Source organism: Megascapheus bottae, chromosome 16 (assembly GCF_031878675.1).
Source record: "Megascapheus bottae isolate mThoBot1 chromosome 16, mThoBot2.hap1, whole genome shotgun sequence".
NCBI classification, from domain to species: Eukaryota; Metazoa; Chordata; class Mammalia; order Rodentia; family Geomyidae; genus Megascapheus; species Megascapheus bottae.
This window is the reverse complement of record NC_143524.1, coordinates 31,225,008-31,247,120: the sequence shown is the minus strand read 5'-3', so window position 1 is coordinate 31,247,120 and position 22,113 is coordinate 31,225,008. Positions and strand designations below refer to the sequence as shown.

The 22,113-nt window shown below is 36.7% G+C and overlaps 1 protein-coding gene across 1 annotated transcript in view; it reads left to right on the top strand.

The window, feature by feature from the left end:
- Positions 1 to 20,545, top strand: part of Zdhhc13 (zDHHC palmitoyltransferase 13) — a 46,494-nt gene extending 25,949 nt beyond the window's left edge. Inside the window, exons 9-17 of the mRNA XM_090348011.1 lie at positions 177 to 310; positions 2,910 to 3,010; positions 8,066 to 8,190; positions 9,127 to 9,189; positions 10,678 to 10,771; positions 11,627 to 11,710; positions 16,352 to 16,509; positions 17,990 to 18,087; positions 19,987 to 20,545. Of these exons, the coding sequence (XP_090204137.1) occupies positions 177 to 310; positions 2,910 to 3,010; positions 8,066 to 8,190; positions 9,127 to 9,189; positions 10,678 to 10,771; positions 11,627 to 11,710; positions 16,352 to 16,509; positions 17,990 to 18,087; positions 19,987 to 20,125 (996 nt within the window). The 3' untranslated portion in view covers positions 20,126 to 20,545. The remainder of the gene's footprint in view (positions 1 to 176; positions 311 to 2,909; positions 3,011 to 8,065; positions 8,191 to 9,126; positions 9,190 to 10,677; positions 10,772 to 11,626; positions 11,711 to 16,351; positions 16,510 to 17,989; positions 18,088 to 19,986) is intronic.
- Positions 20,546 to 22,113: the final 1,568 nt, after the last annotated feature.

The following is a 22,113-nucleotide window of genomic DNA, read 5'->3' as shown; positions in this document are numbered from 1 at the left end:
TTTAGGGACTATAAGGTTTTTGTGACATCCAAGATGTATAAATTGCTCAGACTTAATGAGAAAAATCTTTGTGGTGGTTCTCTTGCTATACTGTTTTTATATATTTAGTAAGTTCTTATACAGAACAAATTATTATTAACTACTTAGGCGGTTCTAAAAAAATCTTACTCTCTTAGCTCTTCCTACTGCTGTTGCTGTCTGTGAGTACCCTGTGGGCTGTTGGATACATTCTGGACTTCAATTCAGATTCTTGGCTTTTAAAAGGATGTCTTCTAGTGACATTGTTTTTCCTGACATCTTTATTTCCAAGGTATGTATATTAGTCTTTACAAGGCTGGTTATTATATTTCCAATGTAATTGCTTATCTCTGTTGTTGAAAATCGCAGATTTTTTTGAGCTATAAATGTTAACCATATGACAATATGATGGATCTGGTGGGAAGGAAGAGCTTTGTTACATATTTTTTGATTGGAAGCACTTTGCTCAATCTAGTACCTGATTGACTTGATTACACAGTTTACTTTTTTAATCGTTTTGGTGAATAATAGAGATTTTTATAGTTATTTTGCATGTTAAAGCTTAATTTTCCATTTTTCAGAACTTGCCTTTAAAAAAATCTAAGTTCATTTTATAGTTTTGCTCAATGATTTTTTTAATTGTTGTTAGAACAATCTAATTTAAATGGGAGATAACTTAAAATAGTATCTATGGAGTGATTCTTTTTATTTTCTTTTGGTCAGTAAGGGGGCTTGAACTCTGGGACTGGGTGTTGTCCCTGAGCGCTTCAGCTAAAGACTAGTGCCCTGCCACTTGAAACACAGTGCCACTTCCCATTTTCTGGTGGTTAGTTGTAGATAAGAGTCATATGGACTTTTCCTGCCCAGGCTGGCTTTGAACCACAATCCTCAGATCTCAGCCTCCTGAGTAGCTAGGATGACAGCTGGTGCCCAGCTGTGATTCTTCTTTTATGAGAATATTTATACTTCTTTGTATTTAGCTCATGGTTGAGTCAGTTTGCATGGATCCACGACAAGCTTTAACACATAGAAGCCTGACTTCAAACAAATTGCTTGCCTTTCTGAGCCTTAGTTTTACTTCATCTGTTAAATATAGTTCATCACTGTGATCATACCTGCTTCATAGATAAAACAAGTGCTTAGGACAATGCCTGACATGTAGTCATTACTCAATGATACTGTCATATCCCATTCTCTTCTTCTCTGTGTCTCAGTGAAGTGGTATCCAATTCCTCACATGAATGTATTTATCACCCCTGAGTTCCTGCCACATCCTTCTCACTTTCTATAACCAGTCCTCATGGTGTACTTCTACTCAGTGGCATATCAGGCCTCTAATTAGTGTCTTAAATACTTCTCCTGTAGTGTACAGGTCAGTTTATATCCATTTTTCTTGGTTTATATCCCTCTCATAGTTGTTACTGTGCTCAGAATAAAAACCAGACTGTCTATGAAGTGTTATGTGATTTGTTCCTTTCTCACTGACATTATCCCTCTCCTTCCATCCTACCACACTCCACCTTTCTGTTCCTGGAATACAACAAGCTGCCCTACCTATGCTTCTCACGTCTTATTGCTTATGTAGTTTGTTCTGATACCCTATCTTTGAGTAGCTGGAGAAGTGACTCAGGTGTCAGTCAGTTCAGACTTCCTTTAGTGAGAGAATATTGCTGATTAACTCTGTTGCACCACTTACTTTATTCCCTTCATAGTATTTGCCTACAGTAAGGGTTAAGTAAGTAAGGCTAAGTAAAGTAAGTGCTAAGTAAATAAAGCTTCTGTGGAGCACTTCCATCACTGAACAAAAATATGTAATGGTGATGATACATAGAAAAGAATCTACAAGGCAATGCAGTGTTGCTATTTATAGGGTGTCATGCAAGTTTCTAAATCATTTTGCTTGCCAGCATCTTCTGGAGTAAGCCTGCATTGCTTTTGACCTGAAAAAAAAAGCCATATTATTAGAGGAGGACAACTGGATATAAATGAATTAAATTTGGCTAAAAATGAAAGTTCAAATTTCTGAAGATTACCAAAACACCTGAAACTATCAGTTTTTCAGAAAACTTGTAACTTAAAAATAATTGTTTTTGCCAGGCACTGGTGGTTCCCGCCATAATCTTAGCTACTCAGGGGGCTGAGATCCGTTGATCATGGATCAAAGCGAGCCCAGAAAAGAAGACTCTTATCTCCAGTTACTACCAGAAAACTGGAAATGGCACTGTGGTTCTAGGGGTAGGGCTGTAGCCTTGAGCTGAAGAGCTCAAGGACAGAACCCAGACCCAGAGTTCAAATCCCACGACCCAAAAAAAAAGGGGGGGGGAGTTTGTTGTTGTTGTTGTTCATCGATTGTATTGACTTGATCACTAAATAAATTTTAATCCAGGGACTGGGAGCCCCTAGAGTAGAGTGCTTGCCTAGCATGCATGAAGTCTGGGTTTGATTCTTTGGTACCACATACACAGAAAAAGCTGGAAGTGGTGCTGTGGGTCAAGTGGCAGTGCTAGCATTGAGCAAAAAGTATTCAAGGACAGTGCCCAGGCCCTGAATTCAAGCTCCAGGACTGGCAAAAAATATTTTTAAAATCTAAACCATCACTTATCAAGGTTATCATGGTCATTTTCCCTGGCTAGCTTCCAAGCTTGATCTTCCCAGTCTCTGTCCCTGAATAGCTAGGATTGCAGGTATAAGCCACCATACTAGGTTTCAATTTTCTCATGTGTAAGATTGGTTGATATAATAGTGCCTGTCTATTACTTCATGGAAAGCAGTGGTATGTGACCTAGAGTAAACACCTAGGAAGTGAAAGCTACTATAATTGTTACTTAAGTATGAATTATGCTAATATACTATTTCACTAATACCCATCTGTGTCTTTTTTCCCCCCTTAGGTTATTGGTTGGATATAAGAGCCTTATATATTTACCAGCAGTTTTTCTGCTAAGTTCCATTTTTTGGATATTTATAACTTGGTTCATCTTATTTTTTCCTGATATCCTTTAAGCTTAAATTTAGATGTATATTTCATTTGCCTCTAAAAATAATTCTATAGTTAATCTGTATATTCCAAAAGATACAGGGAATGCAGCTTTTAATTGCATGCATTCATTGGTTCTGTTTGGGTGTTCTATACTGAAAATCTACTTGACTAGAAGTAAACTCAGCTGTGAAAACAGCATCTGGAATTTATTCCATATATTAGAGGAATAGTAGACTGAATTCTTACTTTACTTGAACCTGTAGTAATATATTGGACTGCCTCTGAGATTTCTTCAAGGTCAGATGGTTCTTTGGTCAGCAGTTACAGTTCATGAGTCAATCATCTGGGTACCAAAATGGCTTATGTAAGAGAGATAGTCAAGAAAACATAGCTTTTTTCATATTAATAAATAGCATTATCTGAGGCAGTGATCTTAATGTAGAACAAAAATACATTTGCTTTGCCACTCAAAAATACATGTGGGCATGGGTTTCAGAAAACAATACTCCCACTGTGTGCTCAGCCTTATTTTATCATACTTAAAAAAGCATATCCTTTAAAAAAATTGTAGCAACAGCCCAATTAATCCTTTCATAACCTACTAATGAATGACAACCTATGGTTGAAATGGAAAGCAATCTCCTATCTGTTGGATAAGTTTATAAGTTGAGGATCAGGGCCCATTTCCGAGTAAAGTTCAAAGAGGTGTTGTTCTCTTAAGGCTGGCCAAGGCCAGTCACCTAGAAACTAGAGAAGATGACTACTTGGGTAATGTCTGTTTATAATGCCAATTAGGTTGGACCATTTTTGGTCTTTCAGGACTTCCTTCTTCTAAAGATCCTGCATAGGAGTCCATTACATATTCTTGCTTTGCATATAGGATATGGTAAGTAGGGATGTGGCAAAAAAGAACATACTTTTTAGCATATTCCTTTTATTTCTATATTATATCTATGGATAGTCTTAATATGTTTGGATTGTCAATGTGGAAGGTTTTACTGGCTTGTACACCATGAAACCATTTGATGTAGGCATTGATCTGAATGAACCTGCTGCTTGCTGATAGAGCATTGAGTCACTAGGTGGCACACTTTACCATAGATCAGCGTTTTTTAAGTGGAATGTGAAAAGCTCTTGGAACTGTCCTGTACACCTACCCCAGATTATCAAACCAATGTTGCTTCAGGTTTTCCAGGAAGGATGTGAGTGGTGGTTTCTCTTCCCACAGGCTTCAGTCTGTTAAAGAAACAGAAGCTGGAGTATTGTGAAAAGCATATGGTCTTTGAAATCAGGCAGAATTTTTTTTTAATACTAGTAATGTAACATTAGGCAAGTTATTTGATTTCACCAAGTCTCAGTTTTTCCCCTCCTCCCACCTAAGTCTCAGTTTTTGTATAAAGTGATGTAACAGTACCAATCTTGTGGGATAGTTGCAAGGGTTATTATGCTATTGTCTCTAAAAGGCCAGCCACAGTAACTATTACCATATTGGCATTGCATACTTGATATTGTTGCTGAATGAAATTGTAGTAGGTGCAGGTTGTAATTTTAGGAAAATCTTTCTTAAAGTTGGCTTCTCAGGTGAGCAGCTCCTTTAGGTCCTTTTTATGTATTCAGCAAGTAACGTATTTGGTCCTTATGAGGGGGAATGAATGGAAGTAAATATAACCTTATTAATAAATTTGAAGACTTGGCAAAGAAATAATGATCTACTTAATGTTATGTTTATAATACTAGCTATACCTCAATTTACAAGGCCTTGCTGTAAAGAGAAACAATATAGTTTCAGTATTTAAAAAATAGAAGCCAGATGTGATAGCTTGTGCTTGTAATCTCACCACTCAAGTTAACAAGTCCAAGGCCATCCTTAGTAGCAGATAGTCTCAAAAAAAACAAAAGCTGGGGTGTACCTCAGTGATACAGTGTTTGCATAGCATTCACAAGACCTGAGTTGGATCAACAACACCACAAGAAAAGGAAAAAAAAAAGAGGATAGGAAGGAAAGAGAACAGGCCAATGTATCCAGTGACTAAGCTGTCACAGAAACCAGTATATTCTCATGTTATAAGTATTTGAATGTACAAAGGGCAATAATCTCACTGTCCTCTGCATGGATTACTGCGTACTCAAAATGTGTTTCCTTTCTTGAATTCTGTTCTTTTAGGGATAATAATGAATAGGCACACAAAGAAACATGCTGAATAAATTTGTGTGTGGAATAATATTGCTGTTTTTCTTGAGGTAGGATTATTGCTTCCTACTTCCAAGTGTTTGAAAATCTTATTATTTCAATGCCATTGAGGGAAGGTGGACATTCATTTTAAAAATGGTTGAACAAATGTGGGATTATGCTTATTATGTAGAGCAAATCTGAAGTTGAGCTATATTGTAGCTTTAATGAAGCCAATGAATGGAAAATCAATAGATCACATTATAGAATGCCAAATTTTAGATCTATAGAGAGACTTTAACTGAAAAAGAGTCACCAGTTATTTATATAATATATAAATAACTACAGTCTAAGGACCATAGAAAAAAGCAATCCTAGGCTTACAGAAGGGAGAATATCCTCTCCAAGGCTCCAGAAAAGATTAACGAGGAGAGGGAGAATTAAATCTTAAGGAAAATTTGGACTTGGACATACTAAAATTGTGCCTTTAGAGGAAGTTGAAAGTATTTGTAATCAGGCAGCCACATAAGCAAGGGGAAGAAAGCAGGATATGTGTTTGGATTTATGTGAAGGGACAAGGTAATTCACTTTACCTGGAGGGAGGAATCCAGTGATTGTCTTGGGATTAATCTCAATAAATTATTCAGAGCAGGAGCTTCAAATTCAGACAGTTCACTCTGCAGGATCACCATATGACTCAACCAAGTGTGTGTGTGTGTCTGTCTGTCTGTCTGTCTGTCTTTGCATACATTAACCACACAAAGGAGATTTCATTGTGACATTTTCATACAAGTCTGCAAAGTATTCCAATCTTCACCATCCCCTCCCCAACCAGATAAGTTTTTGAGAATGTGCCATAGATTGATTAAGACTTAATGGGGAAAAAAATAAACAGATGGGATTATTTTGCCTTATGTTTTGTTTAGTAGCATTCTTAGTGTATTCTGAGTGAACTTTGTTAAAATTTAATTTCACCCAAACTCCCTGGTTCTTATCTCTCTTTTAAAGGTAGGCCCAAGTGCAGTTAAACTATGATAAACAACTTACAAGATTTGTTCCTGCCTATCTGAACCAATTGTGGTTGTGCTGGTCTCTGGATAAAATAATAGTTGTATGCTTCAGTGTAGGAATGAAGTCTCTGAGGATCTTGTTAAAAGCCAGAGTCTGATTCTGTAGGTCTGCTGTGAGGCTTGAAATTCAGCATTTTCTACTGATCTATGGACCACTTTTTGAGTAGCAAGGGTTTAGAATCTATTTTATGGCCTCCTTTTAGGACCACTTTGAAATTTTGATTTTAGCTTGGCAACATACTATAAGGTACATAGAGTTACTGTGTCAGTAAAAATTAGTTTTCTCTTGGGGCCGGGAGTTTGGCCTAGTGGTAGAGTGCTTGCCTAGCATGCACAAAGACCTGGGTTCAATTCCTTGGTACCACATACATAGAAAAAAACCAAAAGTGATGCTGAGGCTCAAGTGGTAGAGCTCTAGCCTTGAGAAAGTCCAAGGACAGTGCTCAGACCCTGAGCTCAAGCCCAGGACTGGCAAAAAAAATAAATAAAATAGTTTTCTCGTGTTTTACTGATTTATTATTACATATTTGCTTTTCTTTTTCTATAGCAAAATTTTACTCTTTCCACCCCGTCCCCCCCAGTCTTGGGGTTTGAACTCTAGTGCTATCCCTAAGCGCTTCTGCTCAAGGCTACCACCCTACCCCTGGGACTGGGCATTGTCCCTGAGCTCTTCAGCTCAAGGCTACCCAACCTATTCCTTGAGCCACAGCACGACTTCCTGTTTTCTAGAGGTTAAGTGGAGATAAGAGTCTCACAGTCTTTAGTGTCTGAGCTGGCTTTGAACCGTGATCCTCAGATCTTGGCTTCCTGATTAGCTTGGATTACAGGGAACCACTGCGCCCAGCCCAAAAGTTAACTTTTTACACAAATTGTACCAATTTAGTATACATTTCAAGGCAAATAATGTTTATCCTCAAATTATTTTGTGTTATGTGTAATAGCCTTCTTTTTCAAATAGTATGTGATTTATAATGATTGTTGCATGAAGAATGGTTTCGTAAGTTAACCAGAAACAGTAATCAGGATATTTAAACTTTTCCATTGAGGAAGTTTTATAAGCATTCATCTGCTATGTAGAGAAATATTGTAGGTTGGAAAGCCAGGTGTGGTAACTTGACAGTCAGATACCAAGGGATCAAAGGTCAAGGACATCTGGGCAAAGAAGTTTTTGAGACGCCATGTCAACCAATTATTGGGCTTATTGTTTCAACTACAAGAAAATACGCAATGGCTGGGGACAGTCACACACCTGTCATCCCTACCAGTGTAAGAATGTACAAGAAAGAATGCTAGCCTGGTCATAAAGCAAGACCTATTTCAAAAATAACCAGTGTAAAAAGAGGCTTGAGTTCTGGCTCAAATGGCATAGTACCTACATAGCAAGTTTGAGGCACTAAGTTTGATCTCTAATACAGAACTGCTACCCCCTCCCCCAATTTTTTTTTAGTTTGGATTTCTGATTCAAGTCATTTGTGAACTTTGAAAATATTTTTCTGGATACTTGTGGGAGAGCCACAATTATGGAATTAAGTGGTTAATTTATTTGAGTCTTGAATGTTTTTCTAGTTTCTATAGTCTTCAGAAATTGTGACTCATCAATATCTAATACAGTCTCAGATAATGAGGAAGCATTAATTATTAACCAAATAATAACAGATTCCTGTAGGATTAAGAGATAGGAGAGAGCCACATTTGGAGATAGGGATGTATGTCATAGGGGCACAGTGCGGAGAAGATAAGTTCTGTTGCACCTGTGATGAAGTTTGCTTATATCACAATGTACTCTTATTGGTAGAAGGCTAATATATTCCTTAACTAGTCATTAACATACAGCAGGTAGCCCTTTCTACTTTGTTTTCATTTTCAGCATTTTAGCTTTTCTCTACTTTTTCTACAAGACTTGGGCAACTGATCCAGGATTTACCAAGACTTCTGAAGAAGAAAGGAAAGTGGTGAGCTTTCTATGTAATTTTTTGTTTATGTTTTGCTTTGTAATCAAAGGATCTATAAACTTCATCAAGGTATGGCCATGTTGCTCTTTGTCATGGCTATCTAATTCTTGCAACCCAATGCAAATGCCATAAATGTACAGGGATTAAATTAGCAAACATATGATTTCTTTATTCTTAAACTTTTGTTATATTACAGATATTCTATATATAATATATGTAATTTGTATATATAAGTATATAATATATAAGTATGTAATATGTATTTGTTATGTTAGTTATGTACATGAAAGCTTTCTTTGAAAATAGTATCATCAAGATTTTTTTCAGATTTGATTTTTGTTATCAGATACAAGTTTTCTCTTTTTTATAAGTTAGATAAGGATCATTTAGCCTGCATTTTGCACTTACTACATAAGCAGGGACCAAGAGAATTACTTTTCTTACTAGCTAAGAAGATACACTTTCTCTTCAACTATGAAGTTGTCAGATGACAGGATATGCTTTTCACATGCTCAATGATGCTTACAAGTTAGCTAGAATATTATCGTTTGTTATTTAAAGCTAATCCTCAAAGACTCTGCCCTCAGTGCATATAGCCTTTGTTTTTTTATTTATATTTGATATTTCTTCTTAATTATGTGTATACTTACTTTTCTCTAGCAAGATTATAACTGGGGAAAGTTTATAATTCATGATGAGAAAGTGATAAGGAAGGTGGGACAAAGTTATTAATTTTATAGTTGAATTTAATAACTATTAGTAAAAGGCAGCCTGGAAAAATGATATAGTATTTCAAGCAGAGAATGATTTGTTGGCAAGTGTCCCAAATTGCTTTTCTAGCTACTTATGAGTAAGAGCTGTGAAAATGGTATATAATCATACATAATATGTTCGCCAATAAAATAAAGTCATAAGGTCAAATTTTGTGTCTTTCAGAATATTGTTACCCTTGCAGAAACTGGCTGCCTGGACTTCAGAACATTTTGTACATTGTGTCTTGTGAGTCTTTTCTCCATAAATTTGTTTTCCGTAGTAAAAACAAATTCTTGGTATCATTGCTGTTATAAGCACTTGACAAATATTCATATCGTATTTATATACCTTTGTTTCTACCCGATTCTATTTTTGTCATATTGTCAGGAAGAATTTTCTGCCATTAACATATGGAGGAATGTTGATAATCTTATGACACTGTTGATAGTTAATTATCTTTGTGAAATGCGTTTTTTGCTTTTCTCTGTCATAAAGCATATATTCTTTTTTTGCATGTAAATAATTTTTATATATTTTTTATTGTAATTAATAGAAGGGTTACATTATATTCGCCAGATAGAAGGTGCATTCACATACATTGATACCCTTTCTCATGTCTTGGTTCCCATTTCCCTCCCCCCCACACCCACCCCTCACCTTGTTTTCCCCCCTTCCCTATCCGATTTCAAATAACCAAATACAAATATATCCAGTATATCAGATAACAAAGTGAGATACTGAACCAATATAAGATAACCAAGAGACAGCAACAGAGATGAGAGATAACAGTACATTAAGGACCACAATCACTCATTATATGGCTTTTGTTTCTATATCCTAGAGGTCCTTTCATTTAGCATCATACTGTATGGCTTTATATGTCTAGATTTTGCTCTATTGCAAATCTCTGCTAGGAGAGCCCAAGGTTTCTACTGATTATGACAAATGAGGGAAACCAGTGAGCCTATGTTCATAGACTAATAATAACCTAGAAACCACTCAATGAAACCTTTTATTTTGAAACTGAAGAATTAAAGCCTGGAAGAAGTAGTAAATGGGAAGGGGAAATGGGGCTGTGGTTCAAGGGATAGGGTTATAGTCTTGAGCTTGAAGAGCTCAGGGACAAGGCCCAGGCCCAGGGATAGGGTGGTAGCCTTGTGCTGAAGAGCTTGGGGACAGTGCTCAGGCCCAGAGTTCAAGCTCCAGGATTGGTGGAGGCGGGGGAAAGAGTACACTTTCTGTTTCTTTTTCTTTTTTTTTTTTTCAGTCCTGGGGCTTAAACTCAGGGCCTGGGCACCATCTCTAGACACTTTTTGCTCAAGGCTAGCACTCTGGCACCTGAGCCACTGTGCCACTTCTGGCTTTTTCTGTGTATATGGTACTAAGGAGGAGTCAAACCCATGCTAGGCGAGCACTCTACCTCTATGCTATGCTCTTAGCCCCCTCCCCCCACTGTCTTTAGTTCAGTGCTTGATCTACTTTATGGGACTGCCTCAGTCAGTTCTTCTTAGTTTAGTGTTCTGTGAAATTTAAATTCCCCTTCATGGTAGTTTAATCAGAGTAGACAAAAGGAAGTAAATATTAATAAGATATTCCATTCCTTCTATGTGATTTGATTGTTAAGGGCTGTTTGTAGTGGTGTATTTATGATCACTTAAGGTTAAAGTTTTGCTCATGATTTGCTAATACACAGAGACACTGTTTTGCTTAGACCTCTCTTAATTGCCCATTTAGATAAGGAAGCCACTAAGGTCACTCCATTGCCATGTGTGCAACTCTTGTGTGGCTCGATATGATCAACACTGCTTTTGGACTGGACGGTGTGTAGGTAAGATGCCTAATTTTTCAATTGCTCTTGTGTACTTAGGTATATATTTGGTTGTGTGTGTGATTCATGGAAATAAATGGGTGGTAAAGATTCCCATTGAATTTCTTTTGAACTATCCACAGTAAAAGCCAGAAGTTTATTATGAGGAATTTCTAAGGAGCTATAAGTGTTAGTGTTCAGTAGAGGGCCTGCTTTTATAGTCCTGAGAAACAGGAGGCTACCTTAGCTCAAGTGGTTTGTTTTTTGATGTGCTTTGATGTTCTCTTCTTCTTGAGAAAGTTGACCAGAAAACTTTGAGGTCCCAGGCTTCCTGATCCTCATTCAACTATTGAATAGCAATAAGAAAACAATAGTAATGAGCTTGTCTATGTACATATATGTGTGTGCACGTGTATGCATACTAGTATGTATGTGTGTACATATATACTCCTATATGATATATGAATATATCATATATATAATTTTTTGCAGTTTTTTTCCTAAGATTGAGGCTTGAGCTCTGGGCCTTTTTCTTGTTGATCTAGTGCTCTATCACTTGAGCTAACACAGGCAATTAATTGCCTTGCTATAGGTAGTATATCCTCTTATTGTGATAAATATGAAATCTGGATTAGAGAAAGTAAAGGACAACTATCCATAAACCTAATGTTCCTAGTGAGTATTACTCGTGCTGCTGGGTATTGCTACTTTTGTAGAGTGTATCATATCAAGACTGTTTTTGGTTTAGTAGTATTTAAAAGCAATTGCTTTATTTCTGATTTACATTGATGAAGGCTTTTTATAAGACAGTAGTTGCTAAGTTATTGTGTGGGAAAACACTATAAGTAAATATGCTTTTGTTTCTCTCTGATTTAGGTTTTGGCAACCATCATTATTATATATTTTTCTTACTCTTCCTTTCCTTGGTATGTGACTGGGTTATCTATGGATCCTTCATCTGTAAGTATACATATTTCTTACAGTCTTACATACTCACTCCTAGTTATCTTTTTTATTTGTAAAAAGATTTTAGTTTTAACTAACATAATCTGAAAAATAAATTCGATAGATGATGAGAAGGTATAACAAAACAATTCCAAGCACTTTTCCTTTTTGCATCTGTCCTTTCGAACACTTTCACATACCCTACTTTATAGCAGTTCTTCTCCACATTTTTTTAATGCTGCTTTCCACAGTTTCCATGTTTAGCCAAACCTAGTTATCTTATTTGTAAACCCCTGTCTCATTCTGTCTAGATAACTATAACTATCCCTCCAATACAAAGACTAGGCCTTTGAAAATCTCTTAATACTGGGAAGCTTTAAGAAATGCTGAAAGAGGTTAGTTCTAGGTACTTGGCAGGAGAACCATGATAAATGTGAGAAGTGGCCAAAAATAGAAATTTACTTTACGGTAGTAGGTTTGCTCCCAGTGTAGAGGAAAAGCTAGATGATCAAGTACAAAGAAGAATGTTTTAAGTAAATAAAATAAAGAAAAAGGAATAGTGGTAGAGAGGGGGTTGGTGATTTACAGAAGAAAACTGAAAGTACATATCATTTGGTAAGTATAGAGTGAAACTGAGAATTGATGGGAAAATGAGCAGTTGATGATTAAGAATAAAATCTTAGAAAACTTTAGAGCTAAAGTACTTCAGCCTTAAGAAAAGAAAACAACTTTTAGGAGCAACTAAAGTCAGGATTTAAATTTAAGCAGAAGCATTTTGGTTAGCTTCTTTTTTTGTTAGGGAAAAGGGGATTGTTACTGGGCTTGGGACTCAGGACTGTGTGCTTGTCAGATAATGCTACTTGAGCCATGCTTTCAACCATTTTTGCTTTGGGTTATTTTTCAGATAGTCTTTTTTTGCCTATGCTGATCTGGGAATGTGATCCTCCTACCTGTGCCTCCCACATACCTGGGAGTACAAGAGTATACTTACACTTGTCTCCTAAAATTAGGACCTTGTCATTTGCCTGCGCTGGTATCAATAGTGATCCTCTTGAGCATTTGTTGTTTGGATTTTTTCGGTTTTTGTTTTTATTTTTGTCTTTTTTTTTCCCCAATCCTAGGGCTTAAACTCAGGGCTTGGGCACTGTCCTTGAGCTTTCTCAAAGCTAGCCCTCTACCACTTGAGCCACAGCACCACTTCCAGCTTTTTCTGTGTATGTGGTACCAAGAAATCAAACCCCAGGCTTTGTGCATGCCAGGCAAGCAATGTAGCACTAGGCCACATTCCTGACCTACCTCTTGATTTCTTAAGTAGCTGGATTACAGGTGTGAGCCACTGAACCTAGCTTGGTTAGCTGTTAAATTTTATAATTTTTATTGTAGTTACCTAAGGGAAAAACTCAGTGCCTGTAGTACTGGCAATTTGTCTATTTATTTGGACTTTAACTGTTAATTATTTATTTTTTCATTAAGTTTTGAGGACTTTATTTCTATAGAATATTTAGAAATATGTTCACTCCATTACCTCTTAAATATTTCTGGTATATGGTTTTCTTTAGTCTGTTTGTGTAGTTTTAAATTTAGGCAAAGCAAAGTATAATTATGAAGATAAATCTCTCCTCAAAGTACAAAATGTATTCTCCTTACTTATACATTCTTTGATTTTCTTAAAAGTCATTGCATCAATTAGAACCATTGTGTTTTATTCTGTTTAGCTATCACCATAGCAGTAAAAGCAGAGGCTATTTATTTCACAAGGAATTAGTTTTTCCCTTTACTGAAAGGATGTTTTACAGATGGAAAAAGTACTTTTTTCTGCAAGCTATGATTTGTAGATATAGAATAAACTTGCCATTTTCAATATGCTTTCCTCTCTTTTAAGGTCCCTAAGAAGAATTTCTTCCTATTTTTTTAAAAGATTTTATTAACATTGATTTCTATTGAAAGCCTTAGGAAAAAATTTGGCACAGTTTTCTCTTCTAATCTGTTCCCATCTACATAATGTTACCAATAGAGTACTAGTTGTTGCTTGAGCACAATCATTGCAGGAAGATACTAGGAAAGTATGTTTTCTATATCCTGAGTCCTAGCACTCTTGCCATCTTTGTCTTCTCTCACCTGTTTCCTTGCTTAAATTTCATTTTTGAAAGATCTCCTAATGTGCTTATCCCTTAACTTATTAATTCTCCTCTCTAAAAATATCCAGTACAGATTTTGCCTGGCTTGGTTTTTCATGTTTAGAAATTCTTAGTATCTGTGTGAAATGGATTGCTTTTTTGCCTTGGTATAGATATTATATGAGCTTCAATTACCTTGCCTGACAGTCTCCTACCTGACCCCTTGGGTTCTGTTAGAGTGCTTTTTTAAGTAAAGGTAACCATCACATTCTCTAGCAGGCCTAGATTATGTCTCTTGCACATTATGTTTTGTGGCATAAATAAGACTTTTTGTTGAGGTTGTTGTTATTAGTCATGGGGCTGGAACTCTGGGCCTAGGTACTGTCCCTGAGCTATTCAGTTCAAGTCTAGCACTCTATCATAGCACAACTTCCAGTTTTCTGGTGGTTCATTGGAGATAAAAGTCTTATGGACTTTTGTGCCCAAGTTCGCTTTGAACTGCAATCCTCAGATCTCAGCCTCTCCGTAGCTAGTAATATAGGCGTGAGCCACTGGTGCCCAGCCATAAATAAGACTTTTGACAGTGCTTCCCAGAGACTGCCTTTTTAAGGTTTGATGATAAAGCATGTTCTTGGAAAAGCTTTCTAAGTTGGCCCATGGACCAGCTTATCCCTTGGACTTGATTCTAGGGAAGAGAAGCCAAATTTTACACCACTCTTGTCTCTCCTCACTAAAAATAGTCACTTTCATTTGGTGTCTAAATTGAGGCTAAAACTATATTGATAAGGACACAAGCAGTTTTCCATCACATTCAATCTTTCCATATTAGTTTTTTATTTTATATATTCCCCCCCACCACCACACTTTAACACTTTTCTCTGGCTCTGTTTTTATATTATATTTTATTTTTGAGGAACTGGCTTACAGCTCTGGATTAGCTACATATACTTTCCTTTGTATTCTAACATTATTTACACTGAAATTATGTCACTATTAATTTCCCAGACAGGAAACATGGATTGTGTTTTGGTGGTTCTGGAGCACAAACTCAGGGCCTTATGCCTGCTATACAGGTGGTTGACCTACCACTTGAGCCCTATCCTTAGCACAGGAGCTATGAACTTGTGCTTTGTCCACCTTTTCTCTAGTAAGGCCTCACTGCCATCCACCTCCTGTATTTACATTAATGCTATTACAGAATAGTCCTGCTGTATGGCCTCCTCTTCTTGTGATTTAATAGCTACTACTTCTGCCTCTGCATACCCTTCATCCTCTTCATCTTTTGTGAGGTATGTTTTCTGGGTGAACAGTAAAAGGACTATAAAGTGTCAGCAGTCTACAGGTAAAGGTGACAAAGGAACTAGCTCAGTATCAAGAAGAACTGTATAACTGTCAGAGTTACCTAAAGATGAAAATGATTGGCTTAGAACAATAAGTTCTTTATCATAAACTTTGGACTCCTTGATCAGAACACATTAGCATACATGAAATTATGGTATTGCATAAGATAATGAAGATAGCCACTTGCAGTTGTATCTTTGACAATGAGTCTGAAATCAGTTCTTCACTATGAGAATTTCAGTGTAGCGATAGGTCAGAAATTCCCAAAAAGAAGCAGTAGAAATCTAAAAGAAATCTGAAAGAAAATATTGTTTCCTACTCAACAGCTATTTACTTCACTTTTGTTAGGTGTGGGGAGGGGGTTGCACGCGCACGTATGTACAAGAGGAGGTAGATATCAGGTGTACAGAGTGCTTCTTTCTCTCATGAGAAGTTCTAAATAGAGTAGAATTTTCCTTATTTCCTTGATTCTTATTCTGTGGTGTTTGCTTTTAGAATGTTCTTGGCCATTATTCATGAAAATGGCCAGGAATCAAATGAGACTCCAAAAGAAAACAAAAAAACCAGATGTGTAAGACTAAAATGATCAGACAGTTGAAAGCAAAGTCATGGACTCATTTTCTTCCTGCCCAGAAGCTTTTTAGAGAAATATCTGAAACTACTTATCAAATTATCAGAAGGCTTTATGAAATTTTAAGGTATTAATGTACATGATTCTCATTGCAGAAATAATTTACTTATTCTTCATGTATAGTCAAGATGGCTGTACAAGTTGTAACCTTAAATATCTCTTCCCTTTTTTTCTGCTGCTACTTACCTGTTTTCTCCTTACTGTTGCTCTTAGCTGCAAAGGTACCTTTGCAAAATTTAATGCTCAAAATTTTAAAAAAAGCCATAGTGATGTTCTCTTTTTTAACTGGCTGACAAATGCCCTGGGGAAGAAACTGAACTATGACTATTTAAATTTCGCTGTATGTTCTTTCCTTGCTCTTTGCCATTGAACTACTCCCCGATCTCTAAAGTCAAATAATGATCTATGCCATCATATCGTGTCTATCTTTCTTTTCTCTCTGAATAGAATTGCAGTGATTTTATTTTCTTGGAAAACCAACACTGGATTTAGTAGAGTTTTTTGTTTGTTTGGGTTTGGGGTTTTTTTTTGCCATTTTTAATCTTTTTTTTTTTTTTTTATTCACAGATTGGTCAAATCATTGTGCTACAACATTCAAAGAAGATGGACTGTGGACTTACCTTAATCAGATTGTGGCCTGCTCTCCATGGGTTTTATATATCTTCATGCTAGCCGCTTTCCATTTCTCATGGTCAACATTTTTATTAATAAATCAACTCTTTCAGGTATGCATTTCTCATAATGTCTGAATAAATGTCTAATAACCTGGAATAAAACAAAAAAACTTGAACTTAAAATCAGAAGACTTAGATTCTCAACCTTCTTCTGAGTGTAGATGTGACATTTGATCAGTCTTGAATTTCAGATTTTTTCTAACATGAGGATCATTTCTGTCTACTCTATAGAGAAGGTTGAAAGGGTAGAATAATAAATAATTTGCTGCGGCTGGACCTAACGAGGACTAATCTAAATTGACCTCTTTGTATTATGGTTACATATAGGTCAGTAGAGTTGCTCAAAGTGAGTGACTAAATCAAAATTGACAATTTAGTTCCTCTGACAGTTCCATTCAAAGGCTCTTGTGTCACAGAATTAAATCATATGGCATGTGAAAGAATGATGCAAAGAAACTATAAAGCATCATAACAAATGTGAGGCAACTATTTTTACTCAATTTTTCCAACTCTGTTGCCTAATGCAGTAAATGTCTAGGTAAATGAGAGTAGGAAGAAACGAAAGCCCCTAACAGTCGACATATAGTTTTTGGAGAAATCAGGGCCACTAGAAAGTTTAAGGTATAAGACCATAGTTGCCCTCAGCTTTCTACAAAGCTTTTTGTCCCTTCCCTGCTGATGTTCTCCTATTGGCCTAATCTGATTATCACTGTTGCTTTGACCTTACAACATGAAAAAGGCAGCAATGATCAGTCTAAGCCAGTTACTGTAATGCCTTAGATAATTAAAACATTACTCAGGAAAAACAAAGTGTATTATTCTTTCATGGAAAGTAACCAGTTCTAAAATAATGATATTAGAAAGAAGGGGGAGGTGGAAGAAGAGAGAAGATAGTATTGACAGAGTATTATTTTTTTTTTTTACAGTACTAGAGTTTGCACTCAGATCCTTTGTGCTCTACTACTGGAGCTATGTCTCTACCGGTTTCTATTTTAATTATTTTTAAGATATAATCTTGTATTTTTTACTTTTGGTAGGGGGGGTTAATGGTTTGGGTGTTTTTAAGTCAATTTGATTCTTACTTTTTTTTAACCTTACGTATTTAGAAATTCATTACTTCATCTTTTCAAAGAGATTCTTAGAAGAACACACAAATTGAGATAATTAGTTGCACCAATACTGACATTATGTTGCTTTATTTATCCAAAACTTGTGCACTAAGTTGTTGAGAAATCTACTCATGACTATAAGCCACAATTTGTATTAATAAAAGTTACTTATAACTCTTTAAGTTAGTGCACAGTGCTTTCTGAAGGTTGATAAAAATCGATGGAAGATCCCAGAAACTATATTTATGTAAGAGAGTACAGTTTAAGGCTGTGCAATCTTTGCTACCACCGTGATTCTTGGTTAGAAGACTGTCCTACAGCCTTTGGAGTAGTGACTAAATGCCAGTATTTTTTGTGTATTCCTCAGAGTGATGGAACCTTAAGGTGGTACTTTTCATATGCTTTCCAACCATCTTTTTCAGATTGCTTTTCTAGGCCTGACCTCTCATGAGAGAATCAGCCTGATAAAGCAGAGCAGGCATATGAAACAGGCGTTATCCCTCAGGAAAACACCATACAAGTAAGTGAGTTTTGCTCTGGCCAATGATTTCCTTACCTAGTGCTACCACCCCTGACTGTACTGCAGTTCTCTATCCTGCTATCTGATGCCATTGAGCCCCTCTTTCTTGGAGACCTGTGTCAGGTTTGGAACAGTAAAGTCATAAGCCCCTAGGTAATAAGGAATTTAGTTTTGGATTCAACACAAATAGTGACTTTGAAGTTTTGCCAAGATGGAGAATCTCTTCAGTCAAGCTTCATGGTCACAAGGTTGTGTTGCTGGCTAGGAATCAGTGTGAGGTAATTGAGCAAGTGTTTGAGCAAGCCAGCCACAAGGCTGTCTGTAGAAAGTGTTAGATTGTGTGTTTTGCCAATGTTTTCAACCTGGCTTTCTATCCCAGTAATTCTTTGGCCCTAAGTTTAATGTGCCTGCCTATATCAGGGAAGATAGTTTTCAGATTTAATATATTTTCCCCTTAAAGCATTCAATGTATAAAATCTGTTCTCATTTGAAAATGAGAGGGTTTGTAGGAAGGCTGTCATCTTGTGACATGAAAGATTAGGCTTTGAAGTTTTATCTCCCTGCTGCCTACATCAGGGTCTTGGAAGCTAGGAGTGCTGCAGAGGTGACCCAGAGCCCTTGAAGGATTTAGACACTCACTGCATATCTCATGAGCAGTCTATTTTAAAGACTACTCTTGATCTGAGATGAAACTGTTAGCTTGCTAGACAAGAAAACTAGAGAGTAGGGTGTGAATATTGTGTGGACTTTGAGAGGGGAGAAGTTGACTTAATTAAGAAGAATTGGCCACAGTAATGGGAGTGGAAAGTAGTAGAAAACGTATGATGATCATTTTCAGACTGACAGTGACAGTTATTTTAGCTAGAAGAATAAGTACTTGTTTCACTAAATCATGGAAGCTGTGTAATAGGGGTAGATTTTTAAGCTGAGCTTTGAGATGCAGGGCCTGGCTTGACAGATGGGAGGAAGGGCATGCCAAGCACTGAAGAAGTTTGAAGCAAGGGACAGAAATGAAAGCAGGTTCTTAAGAAACTAAAGGTAAATCCTTAGAGCTGTTTTGAATCTAGATTCCAAAATTCTGCCCCAACCAAGAATTGTTCCCTCCTCCAAGTTACTTTTGGTCTTGATACAGACCTTTTCATTCCTAACCTGTTTTCTTTTTTTGTTTGGGGTTTTTTTGCCAGTCGTGGGGCTTGAACTCTGGGACTGGGCCCTGTCCCTGAGCTCTTCAGCTCAAGGCTATTGCTCTACCACTTGAGCCACACCCCCACTTCCCATTTTCTGGTGGTTAATTGGAAGTAAGCGTCTCATGGACTTTAGTGCCTGGACTGGCTTTGAACCTTGATGCTCAGATCTCAGTTTCCTGAGTAGCTAGGATTACAGACATGAGCCACCACACCTGGCTTTCCTAACCTGTTTTTTTCCCACTGCCATTCCATCAATTCTGTATAGGACACTCTCTTCTTAGAATGCTACTTCTCAAGTACTGATAGCAGCACTAGCCTTCTCTTGCAGAACACAATCAAATAGATAGTACACAGGCATCCTTATATACACATGTGTTTTGAATATATTGAGATTGGGTCAGACACTGAAAAAGGATTGGTGACCAGTATCATAAGTAGGAAACACAAAAAGTGGTAAAAGCCCAATTAAGTTGGTAAACAGAACTCAGAGAAACTCAAAACAGTGACTCAGGTTCAGAAATTGAATTAGGCTCATGGAACTAGGTTTATGTCCCTAGGAACATAAGCCTAATTCCAGGTCTAGTTACCTCTGGATTTCTTCAGGATCTCTACAGGATGTTGCATTATAGATTCTCAGAGAGAATGTATTTTGAATGAGTATCTGTAAAGAGTTGCATAGTGAATGTAGTGACACATGTTCTTTTCTTGGCAGCCTTGGATTCACACAGAACCTTGCAGATTTCTTTCAGTGTGGCTGCTTTGGCTTAGTGAAGCCCTGCATAGTAGATTGGACATCCCAGTATACCATGGTCTTTCACCCAGCCAAAGAGAAGGTTCTTCGCTCTGTATGAAGAAAAACAACTCAAAACTCTCACTCTTGTTTTGGTTTTGTGTATGTTGATGCTTTGTGGTCTGAAGGTGGATGAAATTTAGAATTCATCTAAACCCAAAGGAAAGCACAAGTGATTTTGAAGCCCTGTGGTAAAATAGTTCTCAGCAAGTGTATGTCTCCTTTCAGATCTACAAGGATGGACTGATCCTGGACAATTTTGGTAAACATTGGTAATTTTTTTTAATCTCTTTCCCCAAAGCATAAATTACTTTTTTTAAAAGGTAATATTCACTGATTATGGATGAAAGTATTTTCAGAATAGTTCTATTCTTTAAACTTGTAATTTTGATAAGTTATTTGTTGTACCTATAAATATGTAAAGAATATTTAAATATACACACCTGTTATAGTTTCTCATTTAATAAAAAAAGTTTTTTTTAAATAATTGGGGCTCTTTTTGACATCTAACATTTAGAATTAAGTTGAGAAAATATATTTATATAACATAAAGTAAGATATGGCATAAACTAAATTAATTTGTCAAACCCAGGTAATTATGTCAGTTACCTGTAAGGTGAGTCTGAAAACAACATAACCAGGAAACAGTAGAGAGCCCCAAATCACTAGACTGCAATTTCTTTTTGCCTTTGTTTTGTAATTTTTCTTTATTCTATTATATGATAATATCTTCTTTTAAATTGTAGCAGAATTTGTTTCATTAGTAGTATACTCTCATTCACTAAACAAGTTGCATTAAGTGCCTACTGTTCATTGCACACTGAGTATGCAAATATGTCACATTCTAACAAGGAAAGAAATTGAAATTTAAGGCAATGAAAGAAAGCTATGCTAATTATATACTGGTTCTCAGAGCACTGAGATGGATTCCTTCCACTTAGGTAATTCAGAAAGGACTTTGCTAAAGGGATGGCATTTTTTCTATGATGAATTAATAGGTATTTACCATGCTGAGGAGCTGTGTAAGGGAATAAAGATGGAGGGATTCGATCTTCTAGGAGTCCAGACAGAAGGAACAGCATTAACCAAGGCCTTGAGGGCCAAAGTTACTAGCCATATTGAGAAAGCTTCAGGTCTTGAATGTATCTGGAATGTGTGGAACACAGTGTACAAAGCTAAATTGAAGATATAAGACTGAGGCCAACTTGTGAAACTCTTTGTTTGTGGTTCTATTATGCACTGAACTGTGCTTCCCCAAAATTCATAAGTGAAACTTTAATCCCTAGTACCTTAAAATGTATTTGGAGACAGACCTTTTTTTTAAAATTATTTACTATTTTCCAGTCTTGGTGCTTGAACTCGTGGCATAGGCAATGTCCTTGAGCATTCTCAAAGCCAATGTTCTACCATTTTGAGCCACAGTACTACTTCTGGATTTTGCTGTGTATGTGGTACCAAAGAATCAAACCCAGGGTTTCATACATGCTGGGAAAGCACTTGGAGACAGACCTTTAAAGAAATAATGAATATTAAACAAGGTTATATGGTTGGGTCTTTCTTAATCCAGTCTATTATCCTTATTAAAAGAATTTAGGACAGAAACTTAGAAGGAAGAACCATCTGACAATACAGAGTGATGCCATCTATAAGCCAGGAGAAAGGCTTCAAAAGAAACCAATCCACTGACCCTTTGATCATTGACTTCTAGCCACTAGAGTTGTGAGAAAATTTAGACTAACTCATCTGTGGTATTTTGTTATATTAGTTGTAGCAAAGAAATGTACACCCATCAGAGAATGAGAATGGAGGGATGTCTTTGGGGGTCAGAATTGAGCAGACGTGAAGAGCAAGGCGCAGGGGAAAAAAAAGGGAGAAGACAAAGCTAAAGATGTCTAGTTTTAACTTCAGTTTCCTTGACACATAGGTGGTGAAGCTAATATCTGAAAGGGAGAAGAGGTTAAATTTTCCTATAGGCATACCACGTGTCTTACCCATCAGCCCAGGATGAGGTGTGGTATATTGCTTTAAAACTCTGCATTGAAGGCCGGG